The sequence below is a fragment of the Trachurus japonicus genome, chromosome 1 (assembly GCF_045865225.1).
Source record: "Trachurus japonicus isolate A0001 chromosome 1, Traja_1.0".
In the NCBI taxonomy this organism is placed as follows: domain Eukaryota; kingdom Metazoa; phylum Chordata; class Actinopteri; order Carangiformes; family Carangidae; genus Trachurus; species Trachurus japonicus.
Window position 1 is genome coordinate 21944626 of NC_140907.1, and position 25703 is coordinate 21970328.

Genomic DNA, 25703 nt, shown 5'->3' on the forward strand with positions numbered 1-25703 from the left:
TGTTGTTACAAGATGCCTATTTTGCATTTAATTTCATATTTAATTAAAGAAATGATGAGAAAAATACCTGAATGGACATAAATTATACACAAAGTCATCATTTCATATTTCACAAATGATTTCCTGTAGGCTTGCTGCTGCTTTGAAACCAGGTTTCCACTTCCATTCGCTGCCTTCCTCAGCTATTTCTCCCTCTGCCTGTCACCTCTTTGCAGAGGGCGTTGATACTGTAATGTAATTACATTATGTCATTCACAAATCTGCCAACCTGCTTCCAGGCAAATGTCAAATAACATAATTCCATATTTGAAGGAAAGGCAGTAGAAAATAATACCTACACCTTAGGCTAGACCCGTATTACTATGTGTACTCATCATATATGGCAATAATGATACCTGCTACCAATGAAATGAGATGGAAAAGATAAAATTATATCATAACTGCCACTGATGCCACAAAACCACAAATTCAACCACAGATGAAGAAAATCTCTCACTAAAGATAAGTGTGCGTGTCAGGAAGTCTACATCCCTGATCAGTGACAACAGTGAGAGACAGTCCTCTATCCATGTACTCTAACCGTTATTGGCAGGACATCAATATCTTTATAGTGAATTTTACAGTGTCCCCTATTTATTATCCAATATTATAATTATGGTATTAATAGTTCATGTTGTTGAATATCCCTAATCATAGATTAAAACCAATCCAGTCAGTACATTTAGTATCATGTGTACATTAGGCTAGTATATACTGTATAGCCTAGCATGTTGGCTTTGCTTAACCTCTGCTTCTGAATGGAAGTTTCCAGTGCAGCTTCCCTTGCATAGTGATGATGTGGTCAGATATTTTGAGCAGGAAGTTTGTCTGATGTTGCATCATATTGTCAACATGATGAAACTGAACATAAATAACAATTGATCATGTGATCCTTGTTGATCTTTTTGAACTTGTCTCTGCAGGATACATACACTTGGAAATGAGCCACGGCTTAACCATGTGTAGCATGTACACAGCAAGTTTCTTGTTTGTGAGATACTTCACATACATGCACAATAACACCTTTCCTTAAAATATACCGTATAAACTCATAATCTTGGAAAAAAAAGGCTCATATACATGTAGACAAGACAGCAGAAGGTCAATTACCATTTCTGATTAGATTAAAATAATTGCTGAAGGTACCTGCTGTGCAATCTGCAGATGTAATACTCGTCATACGGTATTACTGCTGCTGCTGTTTAGCTCTATTTATCTGAAAAAAAAAAAACAGTCTTAGTACAAGTATGTATGAGAGTCATTTTTATAGGTTCATTAGTCTGATAATGTAATTCATGAATGGAGGGTATGAGTAGACCTCAGCCTCTGCAGTGTTTTCATGTTGTGGCTCAAGACATCTGCAAAACATGTAAAAGTGGGCATGTGTAATTATAAGCTTGCCGTTTGACAGCAGCAGGCAGCAGTGATAATTTGGTGTAATCACAGGTAATGTGAATAAAGGGTCAGTAGCTTGACCAGTGTGTGCATGTGGATGCGTGTATGTGTGTGTATCAAATAGGGGTGGGAGAAAAAATCGATTCACATAAATATTGGGATATCTTTTTTGACGATTTTTAAATCGTTTTTTTTTTTTTCAAAAATCGATTTCTTTTTTTTGAATTTATTATTTTTGGGGGGATTTTTTTTAAATATTGTGCAATGCGCATTTATTAGCCTTTTTTACATACAGAGAGTACAGGTTTTGAAAAGGGTTTAAGTTCACTTTATAATGGAGTATGTTAATTTATAGGCTCCTACAGTATTTGTGTGCAGATAAATATTAAAAATGCAGACTAAAAATCGAGAGAATCGGCAATATCGTAGAATCGCAATTTAAATCGAATCGCCATCCAAAAAATCATAGAAGAATCGAATCGGGAGAAAAGCATATCGTCCCAGCACTAGTATCAAAGGTTTGTCCAGAGATTGGGCCGACATATACTGTAACATTCAATACTTTATATTTTAGGTGACTTAACTGTTCATTTTACTGCTTTGAGTACTCTCTATGTTGCTATATGCCAGCATTATTAATATCCAAGTAAAAAGTATAAATTATGATTATAAAAAAGACACATGAAACAAATCAGAATAATAAAATACAGCAAAAATGATTTTAATATGAACCACACAAACTGGTGGATTATTAAAATGTTTGTGCACCGTATTTTAAAACTGCAGGTGTGCATTATAAACAGTGAAATTACCCCTGAAAAATAATTCCCTTAATGTTAAATTCAAATATGAATAAAGTCTGCATTTACATCCAAGAATATCAATGTTTCTTGGTATTGTTGCAAGTATTTAGACTATTTCAGTTTTAAACCTTTTAATAAATGTAAGTATATTTGTTCAAAATATATGTTTAAGTTATCTAATATGATCACAACATGTATCATATTTTTATATTTAACAACCTATCACTTTACACTATAGTTGCTGAAAGGCTTTGTGATCAGAGCTTGTGTAGACTGCCACATCCCTTTGAGATGGTAAAGAAAATATAGGCTAAGAAGATGCACAGTGAACAGTGTTGCAGAAAGGTGTTGGCTGCTGTTTAAATTAAGCAGTGTGTGAGAGAGCTGCTTCTCCATGCAGTAGGAAGCCAAATGTTTCCTGACAACAAAGGAGCTATGGTGCATACCTTCCTCTCTGTCACTCACATGCACTACTATTGATAGATATCACGTGACGTCATACAGCGTTCGCAGCCGGTCACAGCGCCATCTTGGGTACCGACTTCCAAAGGCAGTCTATGGGCTGTGACATCAAATCTCACAAAAATAGTGGATAAACCTTTTTTTATTACATGGCTCTATTGAATGTCGTATTCCGATAATTTATTGATATTTCTGATATTTATTTACATCTTGATTTTGCATTTAACAGTCTGTTATTCCTGTTTAACAGATCGTTGCTAAGTAAAATACACTAGGTAGGGACGCCGCTCTGATCAGTGCAGCACAGAAAAGAGAAACTATGCAGGATATTTACTTTGTTTCATTTTTACCGTCATTAAACAGCTTGGGAGACATGTACGCCAAGGGAGGCTGCCTCACTCTACATAGTGTGAGCAGCACGTACGTTCACGTTGCTTTCCTGAATTGTAAACACACAGACGGCCCCTCGGTTTTAGCGTCCAGCAGTTTAGCGGCTAATTCAACTGCAGTGATGGATAACTGTACCAGAGAGACTCAACATGAGCTTCATCTGAGGAATAAACAGCAGCTTTTACCTGACGGGAGACCGACGCCTGAGCTACGGTAGCTAACAGCTAGCAGCTTTTACCTACTTTCTCTCTCTCTCTCCCTCCCTCCCTTTCTTATACACGCACACGCGCGCACACACACACACACACACACACACACACACACACACACACACGGCCCAGGTTGTCTGTCATATCTGTTGTAAACCTTGTAATAACAGCTTGTTGAGTACAGTTAACACTATTGTTGCCTCAGTTTGAGTGTGGATTAATAGTTAACGGTTTGTTTAATGTGAGTGGTGGTCATCGCGTCCTGATGAGTTGGGTTTTAATAACAGCTGAGCTGATAACGTAGCTGTGTAGATGGCGTGGATTATGATGAGAAGGTGTTGTGCATATTAAGACTTATTTGTGCAAACCATTGTGCAAAACCTGTTTGTTGTGCCTTTTTGCGTGATAAGATGATTTGCCGAATTCTTCTTCCATTCCTGCAGCCTTTTGTCTCAATGTTAACGATGGCAAAATGTCCAGATATTTTATTACTTTATGAAAATGTCTGTGAGTTAAAAAAGAAAAAAGAAGTGGGCTACGCATTTTTGATTTGATTTGGCTTTTCGTGTATTTGGTTAAACACATATAAGTAACAGGAGAGAGACAGTGAGCGAGAGAGAGAGAGACGAGGAGAGAGAGAGAGAGGTCCGCTGGGTGAGCTAGATTAAGTTTTAACGGGAGAGAGAGCGGCGCACCGCGCTGTCAAAGATCGTCTCAGCAGAAAGGTGCTGGAGGTGTGTGCTTTCAAGGCAAGGCCATCAAAATGAGAAATATCCATATCCAAACTACATCAGGCAGCAGTCATTTCTGGTCAGAGAGGACGTGGCTGCACTGATCTGAATAGAGGTTAACTCAGTGTTCGGTACCCAGCATGGCGGCGGCCAGGTGGAACGCACCGTGACGTCACCTACTGATAAGTATCAATATATGCACTCTCATTCTCTGTGCTGACTTTTTCCTCCTCAGGGTGGGACTCAGACATAGTAACTCACCCTATGCATTTACATTTACACTGACTAAGGCTGAGGATTCTTCTTGCATTCTCCCCCTCTAGACAACAGAATGAGAATAGTTACCTCTTGCCATTACCATGGATGGACAGCAGCCCCAAACATCTGAAATTTTCCTATAAGGGTTTTCATCATTCTCTCATGATTCATGGCTTATCATAATTTACATATAATTACAATTTGTAGTCATGACTCAAATATCTGTTACCTGATATGTGCTTTAATGCCTAGCTTGCCAACTGGTGCAAATAACTCAAACCATCTTATTCCTTGTAGCAATAGAATAGGGCGGCAGTGGCTCAGGCGGTAGAGCGGGTCGTCCAATAATCAGAGGGTTGGTGGTTTGAATCCCGTTCTGTCCCAATCGCTGTCGTAGTGTCCTTGGGCAAGACACCTTACCCACCTTGCCTCGAGTGAATGCGTATGAATGATCTTGGTGGTGGTCGGAGGGGCTGTTTGGCGCACATTGGCAGCCACGCTTCCATCAGTCTGCCCCAGGGCAGCTGTGGCTACACAACATAGCTTACCACCACCTATGTGTATGAATGAATAATGGTTTCTGTAAAGCGCTTTGGGTGTTGGGACAAGCACTATATAAATGTAATCCATTATAATAATTTAAGGGTCTCATATTTTACACTTTTCCTGTGTTGGTCCTTAAGAAGATACACCTGTGTTTTAAGAACCACAGAGTGACCGTCTCAATAGGTTTACATCTCCTTCGCTCACCAGTTGAGACAATCATGAGAGATCATACAGTATATTGGCTTGGGACATGGCTGAAAGTTTCTGTGACATCACAGTCACCTAAGTAGGTTTCTGAAAACAGGCTGTGTACACATGGGTGTGTGCAGTATAGATGTGTAGTTTCATGATTTCCTTGTTGTGAATTGGAAATATTAAAAGTGGAGGGTCTGTCTCTACAGGCTGGAGTCTTATGAATACTAATGAAACATTTCATTAAATTGTCCATAGATGCATGTTCTGTTCTGGTCTGATCAAAATATTGCACATCGGCACCAGACATTTTATCTCTAGACAAGTAAGCAAAGACAGTATAGTAGCTCACTATTCCTCAAAACAAACTGTTTGTCTTTTCCCCCTGAGAGTGGAAAGACTCCACTGTCCAGCCTTAAGATGCCTCCGAGACGCCAAGGCTATCATGTCGAAGCGGAAAAAGCTGCAGAAAAAAGATGGGTTTCTTTGCAAACAGCAGGACGACGCCAAGACTTATTGACAACATCTATACTGAGAGGGAGAAAGGAAGGTCAGACTGAGGTGGACAGAGAAACACGGATAACACTTAGTGCTTTTTACGTTGGGTTCAAGTAGGCAATTCTCCTCAACACTAGAACCAATCAATGAGTCATTGAATGGGAGAGAAGAAGAGAGACAGGGAGAGGGAAAAAAAACATATTTCTCCTCAACACCAGACCCAATCAATCAATCTCTGATCAGACTAATGGACCTCAGCCGAGTGGCTGTGGCTGGGCTTTAAGCCTCAAACACTCACATGGTAAAAAGGCCAAAAATCACACAGCTTACGCCTGAGGCTGATTGCAGAATGCATGTAGCAAAGGATCTCAGACTGTTGGAGCAGACTTCATGTGAAGAGACACAGACAGACAATGAGAGTAGAAGGGAGTTAGAGGATTGATGGTGTGCGTGTGTGTGTGCATATTAGACATCAAGTGCCGACTGTCGTGTCTATAGAATGAGATAGGAATGTTTTGAAATGACACGCTACGGTAAGTGAAACTCTCGGCTCCTGGGTGTTAAGTTGTAATTGCTGTGCTGTTAGACAACTGTAAGCCATGATTTCCTTGGTAACGTAACTTGTTACTAAATATATCTATTAGTGCTATTGTTGAAGGAGGACGAGGGTGAAAGTTTAGCATGCTGGTTTTTACCAGGCACTGTAGGTTTTCCAGCTAGCTTTGCACCTCAGCCAAGACCCTCAAAGAAACAAGGGAAGGTTTGTGGTGTCCAAACAACATGATACTAACATCTGCTGCAGTGTGAACAATCAAATGCCCCTTTTTCAATGTCCCACTTGAATTCTTGATATATATATTCCAGATGCATCATCTTTATCGTTTATCGTTGCTCTTAACATCTTATCCACACACTGTATTCCTTCACTGTGGCCGATGTTAAATACCTCACTCGAGGGTAATTTGGCTTTGCTTCTGCTGTGTAGATTAGTGATTTACAACCACAGACTGGGCACAAGGACGCCAATTTACACACATCTGCTGAATAAGCAGATAGTAGATATATATATATATATATATATAGACGTACACTTAGTACACAGTGGAACAGGCTTTAGATGTAACCTTATCTATCTTGACAATGCATCTTCCAGAGAAATCATGTTGTCTATAAGTTTGAATCAATGGAACTATAGAATGGAAATTGACGTCCTTTAAATTTGTCTGCACTTGACATTATCGAAGAATCAATATGAAGACTACCCTTGTTAGTTCATCTGCAGGCCACCCGGCAGCTCCCTGTGTCCCTCTGTGACTCACTGTATAAGATAGGTTAGAACAAACCTGCCACTGCACATTTGATGGAAGTAGTTCAATTACAGACAAGTGTGCCTCAGTGGTCAATGGTACAATTCACCTGAAAACTTATTATACAAATTGACAAGCAAACAAGCAAGTCAAGGCCTTATCGTCTACACATTAAAAACCTCTTGATGTTTGCTCTCGCAAAGAAAATCACCAACTCAATTACGGAAAGCCAAACTGGAAGTGATTGTGCACACAAGGGCATGGTTATGTTTGTCATGTAGTGAATGTTTTATATGCAGTCTTTTTCACTCTCTGCGATTTTGCCGACTCGTCGTCCAACCTAAATAACAGTGCTCGTCATTACCTTCCTTAAACTACCCTTGGTGACCCTTATAAATAATGCAAAAGAACCCACTAACATTAGGGTCAAGGCTGAAAGAAATAACAGTGAGTGCAGTCTCTTCTTCTCAAAGACAGCCTGTGCCCAGACATCCTCTTCAACCTCCTCAAATACTTTTTGTGGTGACACAAAGTCACAGCACTTTCTCCTGTCATTAGATCAAGTGACCATTACTGTAAAAGAGCTGTAAGTATTCTCATGACTGCAGGAGGTTGTAGAAAAACACAGACATACTGTACAGTAAGTTGTTTGTTTGCATACCTTCAGATAAGGGCCGTATCCGCCGTAGGTGCAGCTGATGGTAACAATAATAAACAGTGGTCTCCGGTGAGAAAATCCTGTGTTTTGTTGAACCATCCATCCAAACCGACTTCCTCTTTTGTGCCCATAATTATTGCATCCACAAGAAAAAAGCCTAATAAGCTGGGTCATAATAAGCTGCTTACATAGATGACCCAGAGTTCAGTTTTCTACAAGAGGACAGTCTCATTTAAAGATACAAATGATGTTGTGATTTTTCTGGTAAGTGCATGGGCCCATAGGGAAAACCCTCCGTGTTCTTGCTCTTCTGCTGAAGCTAAAGTTAATAGCAAAACTGTCAATGTGTGCACCATCCATTAATTTTCATGTAGAAAAAACGTATAGCCTGAAGGGGTTTTGTGCTTTTAGAGTGGATGTTATTGAGATTCAATTGTATTCCAGTACTGTTGCAAAAAGATTCAACTGATACTCAACCCGGTAAAATAAATTTAATTTTGTGAAAGTTGAGAAAGCAAAAAAGAAGATAAGAAAGCCCAGCAAAGGACACAGTGCGTGTTTTAAAAACTCCTGGTGGCTGAGAGGACAAAAAGGATAGAAAACAAATGAAAGAGTAAAAAAGCAAAAGCAAAGAAAGACCCAGTGGCTTAAAGGATCACAGTCCTCCATATTAACAACTTGGACAGAGTGAGAGAGTAAAAGAATGTACAGAGAGAGGGAGAGGGAGAGAGGGCACTGAAAGCTGACTTGGCAGGAGAAAATGAATGAGAGAATGAGGGCGAGAAAGACAGGGGGAAGGGAGAGTGGATGACGGGTCAATGCACTGGTGCTACAATAAGGAGAGATAAATGTGGAGGACTGATGAGAGGTACTGAAAAGGCTGCAGCTGCCTATATTAAAGAACTGAGTGGAAGATAGGATAGGGGAGTAAGAGAGGAGGTCAGATGAAGAGGATGGAGGAGTGGGAGCGAGGTGTTGGGGGAAAAAATAGAAATATGAGGGGAGAGAAAGAAAAGATGGAAAAGAAGCCAGTGTCGGATGAAGAGAAGACAAAGTTACATTGTCCCGTATTTTGTCCAACTCACTTTAAGGAGAGGAAAAGAAGAGATATTGATACCTTCCGCTGCCTTTTAGTTTATCTCCACTTTCTTCTTTTAATGAATCCATTTTCTTTGTTGCCATCACTATCACTGTTCCTATCAGCAGTAAGTCCCCTCCATCTCTTTGCTTCTCCAGTCACAACCACACAAGCTGTATCAGCACAAGTTGTAGTCAGCCAAATTACCAGAACAGCTGATAAGATTCACATCCACCAATGAAAGGGAAGTCTAATATCTGAGGAATGTCATAATGAGGTTTTATATTGTGTTCTTTAAAGATGGCAATGAATGTGGTTTTGTACATTTTAACTAATTAACTGCATATGAGTGTATCAATGTAATCTTACATTGGATCTGTTTGCAGATAGCTGACTTTAGATGTGTAATCCATTGCAGTATGCATATATTTCAGTCCATCTCTAGCTGAAGAGAGCCTGTGCTCAATATTTCGATATAGTGGTATTTAAGCTCAGCCAGTACTCCAGACGTTTATTTTATGTGAATTCTTTTTTTCCATAGGACCAGTCGGCTGGTACCCAGACATGACCTCATTAATTCACCTCCTCTGCCCCTCATCTCTACATGCAGGGAATAGGAAACGACAGGCAGACAAACTAGTTGGCACGAAAAGAGACAAATCCTGATTTTCTGCCTTTTGTATATGTCCCTCATGGTTCATTAGATATGGGCATTGTTATACTAGAAAAAAAGAAACATTACTTAAAACCTGAAGCTTTCAGAGCAGTGTTTTCTGGATAGGCAGCAGTGGCATGTCTTCTTGTGCTGTACTTGTGCCCGTTGTAATTACCCACTCAGTTCCAAGCTCCTCATCAGACTATGGAGAGTATTTACAAGAGGGTCACTGTTCAGTAAAATCTCATATTGAACTCTAAAGCTCTGAGTCACTGATTTCTCTGTTGCTTTTTTTTTTTTTTTTAAGTAAAGTGCAGACTAGTGAGGCTTGCCTCCTTTAATTACATGTAGTAAAAATCCCATCCTAGGACTGCTTGTGTCTAAGAGGATTGCTGTGATGCTAATGCTGCCATTAAATGGTCTCATGAGTACCAACTGTCAGTCTTCGCTGACCTGATGTAGTCTAAACTACAATTTCCCTCTGAACTCTTTCCTGTCCCCTCTTTCTTCATATGATTATGTTTTAATTCCGCTGTTTTTTCTTCCTTTTTCGCTTTGCTTTAATACCTCCATGAGTCTTTTATTTTAGGTTATTTTCTTGGGGAACCTCAATGTGTCAGCTTTTGTTTTTCTTGCCCTGTCTTCACTTTCCCCTCCTTCCCTCCCTCCTGTCTTTCACTCTGCATGCCTTCACCTTTGAAAGACAATGTATATTGTCAGATGCAGTGGCCGTGAGAACACTGACGGCACAGGGATTCATCCAGGAGCTGGAGATACTGACAGTTAGTCCAACTCCAACTTTAAGTCTAACTTAAAAAAGTCTAAACAAGAGTATTCCCTGCCAGTCTAACTCTGTGTTGCATGTCTGGCTGTTCACCGCATTGTACAGTAGTTTCTCTGAGTGTTTCTCGGAAGTAGTTTCTCAGAAGTTTCTCTGCTGGTCAACTAGTGGTGTTCTGCTCCTTCGCTTTTTTCGTCACATAGGTAATTAATAGAGTGGGATGTTGTTTCTATCACAAAAATAAATTTAGAAGGACCACTACATCGTTCTCTCCTCCCTCTGAGTCTGTCTCCCTCTCCATTTAGACACTCAGATTTTCTTATACTTGTATAAATGTGTATAGTGAAAACACTGAAACGCCACACTGTCCAAAGGTCATTGCTTTACCTGCCTCTCTGTGCCTTGCTCATGTCTCTCTTGATCCCTAATGGCACCATGATCATTTCCATAAGCACTTCATTCCTTTCATGTAAAGATTTCAACATATCCTTTGATATTACTGGGGTATATTTGACATTTTGGTGCACTGAAAACTGATTGCGTTTCTGCTGTCCTTACTGTATCTGTCATTCTAGCAGGCTTCTGAAACACATACACACTCAACTATGTGGTTATTTAGAGCAGCAGGAGGAAGTGACAACCATTACCTGATGTAAAGCCAATAAAACTAACACTTAATTAGATTTAGTTCAACTGAAGGAGCAGATCTATAACGTTTTGCTGTCAGTGTGTAAATAGTGAAGTAACAGTTGGAACAAGACGCAGGCTGGTTCCAGATGTAAATGCGTGGTAGAAGCAAAGAAACATGTTTGAGACATCTGTTGTGTAGAATGAACATCATCAAAGTAGATGTTACTCCATCAGCCGTAGCTCAGCAGGCAGTGGACCGAACCTGTTTAGATTTACATGACTACTTCTGTATTGATATATTGAGGGTGGCACATAGGGAGCATTAGAATTTTGTTCACCTGACGTCACAACCTCTATTCAGTCTAATACCGAGGCGTAATGATATTGTTGACGGCATCATGCACGTGGTGGGAACTCTGTTTTAAAACAGAAAAAAACTTTCTTATGCAGTTGTGTAGAAAGAGTGGAATTGTAATCATTGCTTAAGCCATTTAATCATTTTCAACCCGTCTGGAGTAAACAATGTCAGTGAGTGTACCACTCAGCCTCAGCATTGATTTATGTTCATTACCACCACAGCCATAGCCACCCCCCTTCCCTCTCACGTGTACAGTTTGATATTTCCCAACCCAGTCTAGAGAGAATCTGTCTTTTAATTCATATGCAGATGGCTGAAATGATTAGGTAAGGATCAGAACTGGGTCTCCTCGTGCTACATACACACATGGTACCTTCACTTAATCAATTCAGGTTATGCAGTTCATCCTGTTGACAGTGGAGGTACTGAAGTGTGTCACAGCTCTAAGGGAGTTCCCTCACTGGTTCAATAGCTTGTTTTCCTTCCTTTTTTGAAGGCTATATTGCACCGCCCATGTGTTGTTTGCATTAATAAAAAATGATTCAGTTGTAAGGGACCTAGATGGGATTATACTAGATTAGAAAATGTAGCTGAAGGTGATCCCAAGAGCACTTATATGAAAAGACAGGCAGAAAGACAAATACAAAACTACAATCAAGTAAAGTGTAGAAATAAACACTAGTGCCATGCTGCAGTGCTGAGAGAGCTGCAGTTTACTTAGCAATTGGGAAAAATGTTGTTTTCAGTTCTATGAAAGCACACACAGACTCTGATTTCTGAATATTTTCAGGGAGAATGTTCCAGACTTGTGAAGCACATAAATGGATACTCCATCTCCACTTTCTGCCCAGACTGTGATGGTGTGGACCTGTGGGCTGTGGGCTCACAGAGAATCAGCTGTGAAAATATTATACCCCCATATACCGTATAAGTAACACAGAGCTGTCAGGGCAGGACTCATGTACTCCCTCCTTTTTTCATTAAAAGTCTGGCTGTAGAAGAAGAGAATTCAGTAAATTATCCTGTCAGTATTTTTTTTCTATAATTATAAGGGAAAAAATTAAAAAGCAAGACTTTCAGGCAACAAATCAATAGGGTCAGAATTAAATAAAGAAATTCTTCTGGAAAAACAATCAGCTGCTCCCTTGTGAAAGAACCTTCCACCTTCTTCTAAGAACTAGTCTATTAATATATTGTCTGTATTACAGTCACTAGCATTCATCTACTTCATAGAACTTAAAGGGAAGGACGCTGGAATGGATGACTGAGCATACAAAACAAGACTTGGGACTCTAGAGGCAAGGGTTTACATCCTACATACCGTGCTTTGATGGGTTGAAGCTTCTAAAACACTTACATCCTTATTTTTTATTGCAAGAGAGCAACAACAAGCATGAAGCGGTGGGTCCCTGGTGCACTGACTGTTTGGATGTCTTTGAGCGCTTCTGCTGTTTTGGTTTATGCAGGTGCAGCGGTAGGAAAAGGAATATAGCTCAGAGTGTGTGTGGTGATTGATAAAAACACACTCAGTGAAGCCAGGCAACAACACCTGAACAAATGGAAGCACACTTAATTGAGGAAATCACATTGTCTAGATGGTGCAGAGTGTCATTATGGAAACACACACAGCACCAAACACGGGGAAAACAAATGAAATACATTAAAAACATTTTGCCTAGGTGATAAGGTTAAAATTCTATGAATGTTTCGTTGTCATGTTGATTTAAAAGCACCACCCAGGCAGCATTATGGCTCCAGTAAACACAATTGCAAGTGTAGCATGTTTTTAGGAGGCAGGGTTGCCAGTCACCTATAAAACCTTGTCAACAAGTGGCAGCTTTTGTTGTGCCAATTAAGCAGAAGGAAAATTAACTGGCCGCATTTGTTGCAGCCAGCGGTTGTAAAAGCAAACTAATATAATGTTTTTCTGGACCACTGCATTAGGTCCCATGAAAAAGATGACTTTGTGGTGGTGTTCTCGCTCTCTCTTTTTTTTTTTTTTTTTACAGAGGAAGAATCCACTCAGAAAACCAATGTTTTCGCAGACTTTTTTTTCTCTGTGCAAAATCGTACACTAGTGAAACAGTAAATATGTTGTCTGCTCTATCATGTAATACTAAGCCTATCCTGATTTCCGTGGTTTTTAATTTTTTTCCCCTATCCTTTTCCCTGGTGTGGGTCACTGAGCAGAGAGGGGCACCCTCCACTTACATGCCCCACAAAGGCAGCTCTGGGCTTGGGAGGGAGGCCCGCCTCACGCCCTTCTCCTTGCCAGGAGTCCAGAGGTGGAATGAGTTTTCACGCTTCAAGAACCACGGGTCTTAACTCTTCTACTGACCTTTTTCACTATGTCGATGAGTCTTCTACTTTTTCCAGGATCTATTCTCTCCTCTCTTTTTTTCTTTTTTTTTTGTCTCCGGTATCGCTCAGTGCTAACATCTGTGTATATCCCTGTTTCTTTCTGTCTGCCCCTGTCTCTTGCTGTGCCCCTCTTACAGTCTGTTGTTCCTCTCCACCTCATCTAATCTCTGTTGACCATTGTTGCTGCTTCTGAAACTTTTAATTGACTTCCTGTGTCACCTCCTGTTCTTTCTGTGCCCTCTTTTCTTCTCTCCTTGTTCAATTTTCTGTCAACAGTGACGGAGTTTAACACAAATACTGACCTGACTTCGACTGGCCTTTCTCATTCAGTTTATTTATGTTCACCATTACTTTTTACATATATATACTTTGAATATATGACAGTATTTGACTTTCACTTTTGTGATACTTTTTCAACCATTGTCTAAGATACCCACAACAAAACACATTTTAGTTGCTTTATTTAGAAACCATTGCGAGAACCCTTGAACCTCTGAATGTACACTCAAGTCTGAGATGAGGACAAAGGCAAAAGCATGGAACACGGATGACATAAATATATAACGTTTGACATGGGTTATGAAAAGGCCAGAGTGAGCAAGGGAAGGTAGCGACGGGGAAGGAGAAGAACGAGCTGTGCGTGAACAGACAGAGCAGTGGACACACAGACTGATATAGAAGAAGACAGAGCGTCAGACTGAAGCACGTAAATTGCCAAAGGCAGTGTGCCTACAGAGCAATCACAGGACACCACAGTTAGATGATCATCTCACATTTAGATAATAATTATCCGAGTGGGACATCACATTTGTATCATTGACTGGTGCTTTTAATGTGTTCCCAGTTTCTGGGTTTGATTCCTAGGCCTGGGGCCTACGGGTAATCCAGCTTTCTCCCACAGGTCCAAACACATAAAGAATAGGTGGATGTTGAATGTGATGGACTGACGACCCGTCCACATTGTACCCTGGACAGTATAAATACAACCATGATTTAAAAGTTATGTAAATTGTGTCTTTAAACTCAATTAAGACGCTTGTGGCAGACAACAACAACAATGACGCCCACTAGACCATTAATTGGCAAACAAACGGAAGGTGGTACCTTGACTAAAATCATTCTGATAGATTTGAATACCTTTAGGCAGAATGAGTAAATAGAGAAATACTGTCCATGATAGGTAATTTACATTCCTCAAAAAAATATCTTGTGAGATGTTTATGACCAACCCCCATTTAACAGTCATCAGCTCTTCAGTTAATTGAATACTGCCATATCATTCCTAAAACCCGAGTTTGATCTAAGGATGTTTGAAGCTGTCACAATGAGATGAGGTCACATGGTCCTTTTGATTGAGGTGATATATTAAAATCTGCAGTTTTCCATACATCATGCAGGGAGCTGATAAAAAACAAATAAACTGGTCACTGAGTTATGCAGTGAACATGAAGAAAGTAAATATGAAAACATTCTCTCATTTATCCTTAACTCTTTGGTCAGTTTGTTCAACTGTGTGTGCGTTTACACGAAAACATGATGTGACTCAGTCTGTTACAGTTGTGAATTATGCTCGTGCAGCTGGAGATAAATGCTTTTTCATAGCTTAGCCGGTTAGCTTCGCCGGAGCCCTGCCTGGACTACAGCTTTTACACTTCTGACTGAGTGAACGTTCCCAGTTCAACTTCTCATTGGCTCGATACAAGTAAATAACAGAAGAAAACTTCCTACAGTGGGAACATGAAGTTTTGTTTTGTAACATTTTAAAGGGCTCAATTAACTTTACCGTGTGCGGGCGCGAAAACAAACACCCCACACCTTAGACAATGGGCTATATGTTACTGTAACACTGCACATGCCTTGTTGGGATGCCTGTCAAAACTGGTAGCAAGTGCATTCATTTAACTGATTTGGATCCATATAAACATTTTAATAATTCACCAGGTTAGGGGAACATTTACAGTATTAGGTATTAGTATTAGGAGAATCCTCAGTCATTCATATCCAAGCAAAATTGATATTGTAACGTAAATATCTTTGACTGAATCAATATTGAGTCTAATTGAATCAGGAATCAAATCGATTCAGGAAATCAGTGGCAATACCCAGCTCTTGTGTGCACTGAGAGGCTGCCAGCTGTGATTGTCAGTGTGAGGATATTTATGTTCTTTTTTTATATATATACAGTAAAGTCATATACTGACTGTACAGAAAGTTGATGGATTTGATAAATAATTGATTGTTTTGATTAAGGACCATCTAAGCTGACCAATAGTCATTCAGGTATCCACAATAAATAGATTTGATTTCTTTCACAATTTCTATTCAGCTACCAGCAAATTGTGTGTGTGTGTGTGTGTGTGTGTGTGTATAATCACAAAATTGGGGTAGTAAAAAAGCTGGGTGTATTTTTTGTGTTTCTCCTGAGAGGCTGCAACGTCTCTCTACAACACTGATTGTCCGAGGATTTTCTTGACTGAGGGAGGGGGAATTAATTTGAAAACCTTATTTGGCCACATACCTTCAGGTAATGAATTTTACTCAAAATTCCAAAATGAATCTCAGCAGTGCCGAGCCTGTGTGTTTATGTGTGTGTCATGATTATAGGGGGCTGTTTGCTTCATCTATTCCAGCTGCTCGTTGAATTCATTCATCAAGGATAACAGCTCAGGTCCTACAGGAATCAAATCTCGGCTTTAAAAGACAATTGTTTGTTTGTTTTTCATTGGATTTTTATAACCCTGATTATTGTGCTTCCTATAGTTGACTCTGAATTAAACTCCTTTTGAATTAATCATTAACAATACTCTATATATGGTGCTCCACTGCAAATACCGGTAGCCCACACTTATTTGTGCTGCTGTTGTTCTCTTGCTCTATCACATCCCTCCCTTCATTAGCTGCAACTATCCCTTTCTGACCATCTCTTGCTGCTTTAGCTGCCACAGCAGCTCTGGTTGAAGCCTGGAAATATTCAAAACAAATTAATTGGATAGCTACTGGTTGGGCTGTTCAGCTTTCCCGTGTGTGTTTTCATAAGTTTGAAAGCATTCTGTTTTCTTGACTAATACCTCTGGTCCAAAGCCCTTTTAAAACTTGGAATAATATTTTTTAATACTGGAGGAGCAAACATTCATGATCAAAGAACACACTGGATGTGTCATGTGTATGTTTTGACTGTGGGAAGTCTTGGGTTCGCTTATGTCTGCTTTGTGTGATCAAACTGGGTATCATCTTTCACACATGACCCAAGAAGAATAGACAAAGAAAAGACCTTTTGATGTTATATTGGCATCATACTGTACCAGTAACATTGCATGAACTTGAAATTTTTGGTTAAAGGTTAAATCTTAAAATGAAACCAATGTGAAAAAAATGAATGGTTTTTTTTAATCATTATAGCTGCATGTCAAAACACTGCTGTTTTCTGTCACACACAAATCACCAATAATTAATGATGAAAAGGAATTTAACATTGGTGTAAACCTACAGTACAAAGTCTGTTAGAGAGACAGAGCTTTGTCAACAGCAATGCAGTAGAGACGTAGCCTGTGTCAACACAACAACACAACACAACACAACACAACACAACACACGTGTGCTGCTGTGTCAGTCACCACATTCACATGATGCAGGCAGTGAGTTTGTGATGTTCAATAAATAACATTAATGTTATTGACTTGCATGAGCAGTTAATATTCACTCACTCACTAAGCAAGCTGTCTTCTTTGAGGTGGAATGCAACAGCAGTCCTTCCTCCTCCATGTCATGGTTTGATTCAGAGTGTGCTGATAGGAGGGTCTGCTCACACCGTCTGTTGACAGTGTGTTTCATTATGTTGTGTTTTAAATGCCCTTGAATGTTTTACTGACCTTATCCATAACATATGTAGATTACAGTTTACTGCACATCAATTTCTCCTCCACATACTGGAAGGATAATCATTCCATCTGCAGTTATTAAATCTGCACATCATCACTTACTAAATTGCATAATGACTCTGAAAACCATGACCAGTGGCTGCTGTCGACGCCACTCGAGGATACAAATCAGACAAGACACCATTTAGAGACCATGCTAATTTTTCGACAGTGAAGGATTTATGTAACACTTCTGGGGCCATTTTCACAAAACATCTAAAGGCCGTGTGTGGCTCCTTCCTGGCTGGTTTAGAAAAGAAAACAACAACAGCGATTTAGCTGTCCTATTTTTAACACTTCTGGGTTATTGGAGTCAGGGTAATTCATGAGGCAGAAATCTTCTGTTTGTCAGCTGAAGAAACATGTGCAACCATAAACACCCTCTCTATCCTCTCACATCACAAAGAACACGCCGTCTGAATGGCCGTCAGTGGACTGGCTTTGAGTTGTGAGCAGTTGTCGCTGTGTGACAGCCATCACTGTCACTGTCCAGGGTGAACTGGAGCCAGTCTGACTGAGGTCGCTGTCTGAGGCATCTCGCCCCGGCTGGGTGTCACTTGGTGGGGCACAGAAGCTGACCCAGCAGGCTGCGACGCCTGACATCCACAACATGATCAGGTCCTCAATAACACACAGGAAAAACACGGGATATGGACCATTTTCACTTTTAATGAGGTTTTTCTCTCCTGACATGAATCATGCTCCCAGACTCTAAAACGGGAATAATCCAGTGTGATTTACTTTAGTGGTGATTTTCTCAACGCAGAGCCCCCAGACTGTGGGCCAAGTGAAACAACATGCTATAAAATCTGTAATGTGGTTTTTATTCCTCGGTATATTTTAGTTGACATATCTTTGTGAAGTGCATTGATGAGGAAACTGTTTTGCAGATGTGTATGAGTTCATTCATGCTTACTCACTGTAATGGAAATTTCAATTGAAAACTTATTGTAACCTTTCTATAGTATGAATTAATGTGTGCCATAAGGGTAGAGCTGGTTCATGCATATCTCTTTTGCTTTAGTGGTTTAGAGACATTTTTTTATATGAATTCACACACATGCCTGTATATCCAAATTCGACACTCTTTTTAAGGGTTTGCACACACACATTCTGACATTAGGTTTCATGATATCAAACACACATATCAGAGATCTTTGGGAAGATCTATTAGGGAGTTGATCCTGACACATTCATGGGTATGAGTGAATACATATGGTGCACTGATACAGCTCTTTGTCTGTCAGCGAGATAAATCTCCCTCATATTGAGATTTTCTTTTATTTATTTTTGTATCAGTGGTCGACAGCACTCTGTGGTGTATGTGTTTGGCATTTAGCGTCCAGCGTTTAAGGTCTACATATGTGGAACAATTGTTAATTTATACTGTACATAGATTAACATATGTATATATTATATATATCCTCTCTTTACTTTTTCTAGTGAGGCTAGTGGAGAATGAAAAACAGCAGGGCTGGGAAATAGAGACGTGATACTCTTTATGCAAATCAAATACCAGCGTTGTCATTCATTTCCTTCAGAGCACCCTAAGGACAGACGAGGAGCTGAAAAGCACAGAGAAAGAAAGCAGCAAGGAGAAGTTGAAGCCAGGTCAACGTTGAGCAAATGTTTTTACAAAAACAAAGCAGGGTTTTGTGAAGGCCAATCACTGATCAGTATTCAGCCTGGCTGAGACGAGCGCAGCATAGGGTTACAGTTCTCACCAGCCTTGACCGACCTGTACCACAAAAACCTCGCACATTCAACAATATCAAGATGTTTCTCAACAGTAGTAACATAATAGCAATTCGATGATTTTCATTGAATTCCTTCATCACTGTGATACACACATTGTGCTTGAATCACATCTGACACCGTGGGTAACAAGAAAAACACAGTACTGAACACATGCACACTGCTGCTGGATGTTTGCTCTGGGGAGAGGCGCCTCAGGGCTTAACTGAAATATAGCAGAGAGGAAATGAAAAGAGTAAGTGACAACGTGTGTGAACTTTGCCAGTGTTAATGCAAATTAAAATGGGATTTGGAGAAAAACAGAAAAGACTTGAAGCCCAAGCTAAGAGACCATTATTCACTTGTAGAACAACCACTCACAGAACAGAACTTAATATTTCATATTTATAACTATGACTGATCTCAAGGACGGACATTCAAAAAATCTCTCTCTACACATACAGTGCACTATGTCAGCTTTTTTGTACAATTTTACATTGATTCTCATTGCCACTTTGAGAGTCAAGTTCTGCAATTGATCTTCCTCTGCATTTTCTGTGTCCATCTGTAGCCTCAGGCCTGACTTATCTGAAGATGCTCAGAAAGAATCACTGATTTCATCTCAACAGGTCAAATGTAGTTAGTTTAGCAAATTACAGCACCACTGGAATTCAGGCTTACTTTGATGAGCAATAAAAGTCTGTGATAGTCAATCAGCTCTGTGTTTCTGCAGATGACACGGTGAGAGACATTGATGGTGTCTGATCTAAGTTGGGATGTGACTGAATTCTCCTGCTACGTCTGATCCAAATTTGAAGGTGCACTAATAGAGTTCATTATAAAAAGGCTCTACAACTAAATCCACCTGGAAACTCCACAAAAAGTATTTGCAATGTGAGAGACAACCATTTATATAAATATGCAAAGACAAGAATAATTAGTTCTTATTTGTGTTGGATTTGCCTTGTCTTTTTAAACTCAAACCATTATCTCTGCACTTTATTCTTTGCATGAAGCAAATCCTGCTCTTCCTTTCCAATAAATGCAAGAAAAAGACATTGACATCATTCTAACCATGCTTCTTTTCTGTTTACAGAGCAACAATCCAATCACCACGGCTCCACCTTGCCTCCTGTGCCCCCGCCTCACCGCCAGCAGCCCTCGATAACGGCTCTGAACCAATCTCTTGGCTCGACGCACCACGCTGGCCAGTCCCTGAATTCAACGCGGCAGCTAACCCCTCCTACTGGAAGCCCGGCCCCTGTGGCCGGCCAGTCACCAGCCGAGCTGCAGACCACACCCCCCGAGAGCGTCCCGCTGCAAGACAGCTGGGTGCTGGGTAGCAATGTGCCTCTGGAAACAAGGTATGTTGACTTTAACTAGCTGTGTATCTGCCTATGCCATTTGGCACTGGGCATTACTGTACTTGGCACTAGGGGGCAAAAAAGTGACTTATTGTGGTAATTGATTTCTGCAACACAAGTGTTCTCAAGCAGCATGCTTCTTCTCCATCCTGGTTCACTCACCATGCTAGAGTATCAAGACAGAAATGATGTTAATATTATGTCAAATCACAAACAAATCAATGTGACACATTATATTTCGAAACGCGCCATGCCCGCCAAACTGAAACTGAAAGTTCTGAGCTCTAAAGCTCTGAAGTTTTCAAAAGAGAAGCCATCGTGACTTCTTCTAAAATTTACAGACCAGGTTTCCCCTCTCTCACCAGACCCAAAAGGGATACAGTTAATTCATATTTATTTATACATCCCTAATGTTTTGTGAGTGAGTGAGTGAGCGCTGCAAACTAGAATCTGAATGATAGATATCACGGTTTTACTGCCATATTACACACTGAACCTTCAAATGTTTCATATCATTAAATTAATTTTATTATTCTACAAAGATAATCCAAGTAAATATAAAATGCAGTTTTGTTCAATCATAAACTACCGTAACTGTGTTAAACCAAAATTTTTGGAAAGCTGAGTTTAATTTCACAGACTTATCCACACCCAGACCTGATCACTGCCAAACCTGTTGAACCAAGAGCTCACTTCAATAGAACGAAAGGCAACAGATGAAATTGTATATTTACTTGGGTTATCTTTGTCTAATATTAAAATGGTTTTAATAATCTGAAAAATTTTAGTCTGACAAATATGCAAAAAAGTAAGAATTCAGGAAGAGGGGCAAATATTTTTTGCTTGTTTATTGAAAACAAGACTATAAGCATTTTTGAAAAATTGCTTAATCTGCTCCCAAACATGGGACCATGTTTCTTTAATCCGTCTGCAGCAAATCACAAAAAATAATCTGCAGTTCAGACAAAAGAGATACAGCTGACCTTTATAGATTTCTCTGAACGTGATGCTTGTGTCTGACTGTGAATCCAAATATACACTAAACCAGCATCTTCATGGAAGACTTTCACTTTCCTAGAAGTTGGGAGTTGTAATCGCACTTGTCCTCTCAAAGGACCCTAGAAAACACACAGAGGTCAGTGTCTCTTTCTCTCCAACTGTGACATGGGTTTTATTGTATAATTTGAACCCTGAATCCCCATTCACTTGGTGATTTGTAGCCCTTTTCTTTGTCGAGCCCCACACACTGTTCTCTGATATTCACTCTGATAGCCTGATATTTAGTGATAATCTGTTCTCTCCAGCAGAGTGTAACATCATGCTGGCGACTGTATAAAGGCCCATTGTCCCTCTGCTGCCCACACACACACACACACACAATTTATGGGTGCAACTTTAGCCTTGACCCTCTGTACATCACACTCCCTCTTTCACTCCCTCCTCACTCACTTTCCTGCTCTCATTAATGTCTCTCATCCAGAGAAAAGGAGCGTGACACAGAGTGATGCACACTACATGTCTGTCTTTGTAACCGTGTGAGTTTGTGTGTGTCCTGTGTGTGCGTGTGTGTGTGTGTGTGTGTGTGTGTGTGTGTGTGTGTGTGTGTGTGTGTGTGTGTGTGTGTGTGTGTGTGAGTGTGTGTGCTTTGTTCTTAAATCCCAGCAGGGACTTTAATTGAGGTCTGCATGGGTAAGTGCTGCTTTTTGAGGTTTTCTGAGGGCTTTGGTTTTGTTTTAAGGTTCAGGTTAGGGTATGTAATGAAGGTACTGTAGCTTCTCAAGAACAGCTCATCAAAAAAACAGAAGTTGTTTGAGTGAAAAACAGAGATTTCTTCATTTATCAGTAGGACATAGTGTGGTGCCTTTTTATTGGCCATTTAGAATGTGCTGGTTGGTTGGAGACATTTGTGTGTATAATGTTTGCTCACGTTTACACTCTTTTTCGTTTACATGTGGGCGGAGTTGCCCACATTTAAACGTTTCTTGAATAACCATGATCTGGACAACCTGAGAATCTGCACATATACATGTTAATTGTAAGTTGAATATAAGTCTCTAACTGTGAGGACCGGACCGGGTATGTAGAACTGGATTAGATGGAGGTAGATTAGGTAACTTGGGTGGTAACTTTTTTTTAAAATCAAAAATAAAATTAGACCTTGTTTGGGACACTCACAGAAGAAAATATCCAGGCATTAACAACACAGTATGAGGGTAAAGACCGCTGCTCATCTATCTGTTATTACAGTAGGTGTCAGTGGGTCAAAGTGTGGAGAAAAAAAACAAAAAACACATTGGCGATCAATTCAGTGCAGCACCATCTAAGCATTTTCTGATCTCTGGTCTCACAGCACTCCTGATACACAGACATGGAGGTGTGCAAAATAATTAGATTTGGTTTGGGCATAAAAACAAGTAGGTCAGAGTTCGGTAGAGATGGCAATTTGTTTGGTTTAAGTTGAGAAAACATGGAGGCTCTGGGTAAAATACCTATTTTGTGAAGGTTAGGGGACCTTCGTTGTCATAGTAACAATAAATTAGTTTTAGTGCCCATCGTGCTGGTTAAAAAGAAAGCTGCTCTACATAAGCTATCAGCAGGAAACAAACAGCAGCCCTCATGTTGATACCCAACATTTTATTAACCCATTGATCTCCCTCTGTGTCGATGTTATGGTAATTACAAAGAATTTCCATTGTAGCTACTGTCAGCATAAAAAAGTCAGCTGATGTTGTTACTCCTCACATAGACGATTCTTTCTTAGGCATTTGCTGAAACTACGAATATAGTCCCAGTCAGGCCCTGTGCAGACCTGCATGGCCACATTCTTTTATCATAACAGTGTGAACACAAAATGTGTCCTAGGCCACAGCGAAGGACATCCTCTGCCAACAACTCAACCACAGCTTCACACTGATCCGACAATATTTTACTCTTTCAAATGGATAAAACCTGATTCCACTGTAGAGCTGTGAGCAGCACATTGATTCGTTCAGGCCTTCCTTCTCTCTCTCTCTCTCTCTCTCTCTCTCTCTCTCGCTCTCTCTCTCCTCTCTCTCTCTCCCTCCAATAAACACACAGACTAGCTAAAAACACACATATTTATTTGCATTTACAGCAGGGAAGCGTGATCAGATCACAAGTGGTCACTAGAGACACATGTGGAGACCTAGGCTTGTCCAATTAAAGTTAACACCAGGTCTGAACAGATGATTAGCATCATGTAATTATCATGGTGAATAATTTAGTATATTTACACATGAATTTAGAAAGGAGGAAAGGAAGGTGTGAAGGACAGACCAACCAAACACAGTAGTGCTTGAGCCCTATAGATGTGGGATTTCTCTGTCTGCAGGACAGAGAAGGAGTGCTGACCGCAGCGTCCAGCAGAGGATGTATGTGTTTGATTTGCCATGCAGGGAGAGCCTCCAGGTCACACAGCATTTATTTTTCAGCTCCACCCCGAGAGCTGAGAGAGTTTTTTTCTCAACCCGTCTCCTGAAGACCTCGCAACATGTTTTATCTGCAAGTCTGTTTCAGTGTGTGTGTGTGTGTGTGTGTGTGTGCGAGAGAGAGAGAGAAAGAGAGAGAGAGAGGGCAAAGGGAGAGATTTACTATTTCTTTCACATACCGTCATACATGCCACACTCAGTGGGGGTGGGCTGAATTTTGAAAGATGATGCTTTGAGGGCTCTCTTTCTGTGTGTGTGTGCGTGCGTGTGTGTGTGTGTGTGTGTGTGTGTGTGTGTGTGTGTGTGTGTCAAACAGTCATGGTATCATATAGACTCTATAGTCAATCTTTGCAGTCAAAACATTAACCAACTGGCACATACCTTTACCCTACATACTATTTCCACTCTGTTCTCTGCCTCTCTCCTCCGTTATCTCCCCTGTCTGTTTATGTCCATTGGCTGCTCTTCTGTTGAGTGCTTGTGCATTTAATGTTTAATGCCTGGGGTGAAGGTGTTCTCCAGATCAGCTCCTTAGCATATGTGATGTTGAGTGATAAATTGCTCCATGCTATAATTTAATCTGACACTCCCCCGGTGATAGAAGGCAATTGTTTTTCCTTTGTGCTTTATTGATAGAGGAGCGTGTAGCTGTGAGCTCACAGGGAGCGCTGCTCTATACGTACGTATGTGCTTCAGATTAAACAAATCACATCAGAGTGACAGTCTCGTTGCAAGCAGGGCTGATTAATGCTGAGATTAATGAGTTAATGACCTGCAGATGGGGTCTAAACCTGGCTTTTCGGCCTCACAATGGAGGCTCACACTAAACCAGATCACTATGGTAACTAACGGCAGCTCTGTGTGGCTGTTTCATGCCGCGAGTAGAACGGGTGCTGCAGGCACATTGTCAACAGCATTTTAATGCAGCAGGAATGTTTTATGATTTTCTTGACTCCCACCCATCAACATCACCCCAGCCCAGGTATATTTTCAACAGACACCTCACTAGTACTTTGAATGTTTCACATTATCTCCATAATGGCAGAGCAGATAAAAAATTACAGGTCTATACGTACATGCATTGCTGGCCATTTTTACTTCTCTCTTTTGTAAAAGATATACAGTATCCTAGGACATATCATGTCAAATATGTAGTGACGAATGGACAGTTCATTTCAAGCTTCCATGTTTTTGCCAAAACACATATACTTTATCCTCCACTGTGCTCCACATCCCACAAACCCATTGAATATCATCTATTGAAATGCTCTCAGATGAAGCTTTCCAGTGAGAGGGGAGAAAAATACAGATAGTTTGAAAGTAAAATGTATTCAGAATGAGACAATGAAAAGGAATATGTGTTTGACACATTTTCTCTGTGCTTGTGACATTTTTCTGGAGAAATTGAGGGATCGAGTGCTTTGCACAGCCTCGACTTTTCTTATGGCAATTACATTTTTTCAAAACTGATAGAACACACTGCTTCAGAAGACAAATGAAATAGATGTCTTTTTTGTATAATTTTGAACACCGACACAGATTTTTTATTCAATTTCAGTTCCACTTTGTGCTGTTTTGTACCTACAACTGATTTTGACAGAGACAGAACTTCAAACTTCAAAGCAAACAAGAAGAGACCAAGAAACAGCTTGTATTGGCACTTATTATGCTTAGTTAGGTAGGGATGGGGTGAAATGTGACAGGAGAGTGTGAATGTCCTCATTTAGAGGCGGTAATCTCTACAAACACTCTTTAAAAGCCAAATGTTGCATACTCAGACACACACACACACACTCTCACAGATTTATGTGCACCCACCTGTTACATTACAGGACACCCAACACCACTGGTCACTGGATTGAGCAAGTGTTGATGTCAATCACACACA

At 40.3% G+C, this 25703-nt stretch overlaps 1 protein-coding gene across 9 annotated transcripts in view; it reads left to right on the top strand.

The window, feature by feature from the left end:
- Positions 1 to 25703, top strand: part of tenm3 (teneurin transmembrane protein 3) — a 288258-nt gene that overhangs the window by 152469 nt on the left and 110086 nt on the right. For all 9 annotated transcript variants that reach the window (XM_085780218.1, XM_085780247.1, XM_085780226.1 and 6 more), the window contains one exon: positions 20099 to 20366. In XM_085780218.1, coding sequence (XP_085636344.1) covers positions 20099 to 20366 — 268 coding nt within the window. The remainder of the gene's footprint in view (positions 1 to 20098; positions 20367 to 25703) is intronic.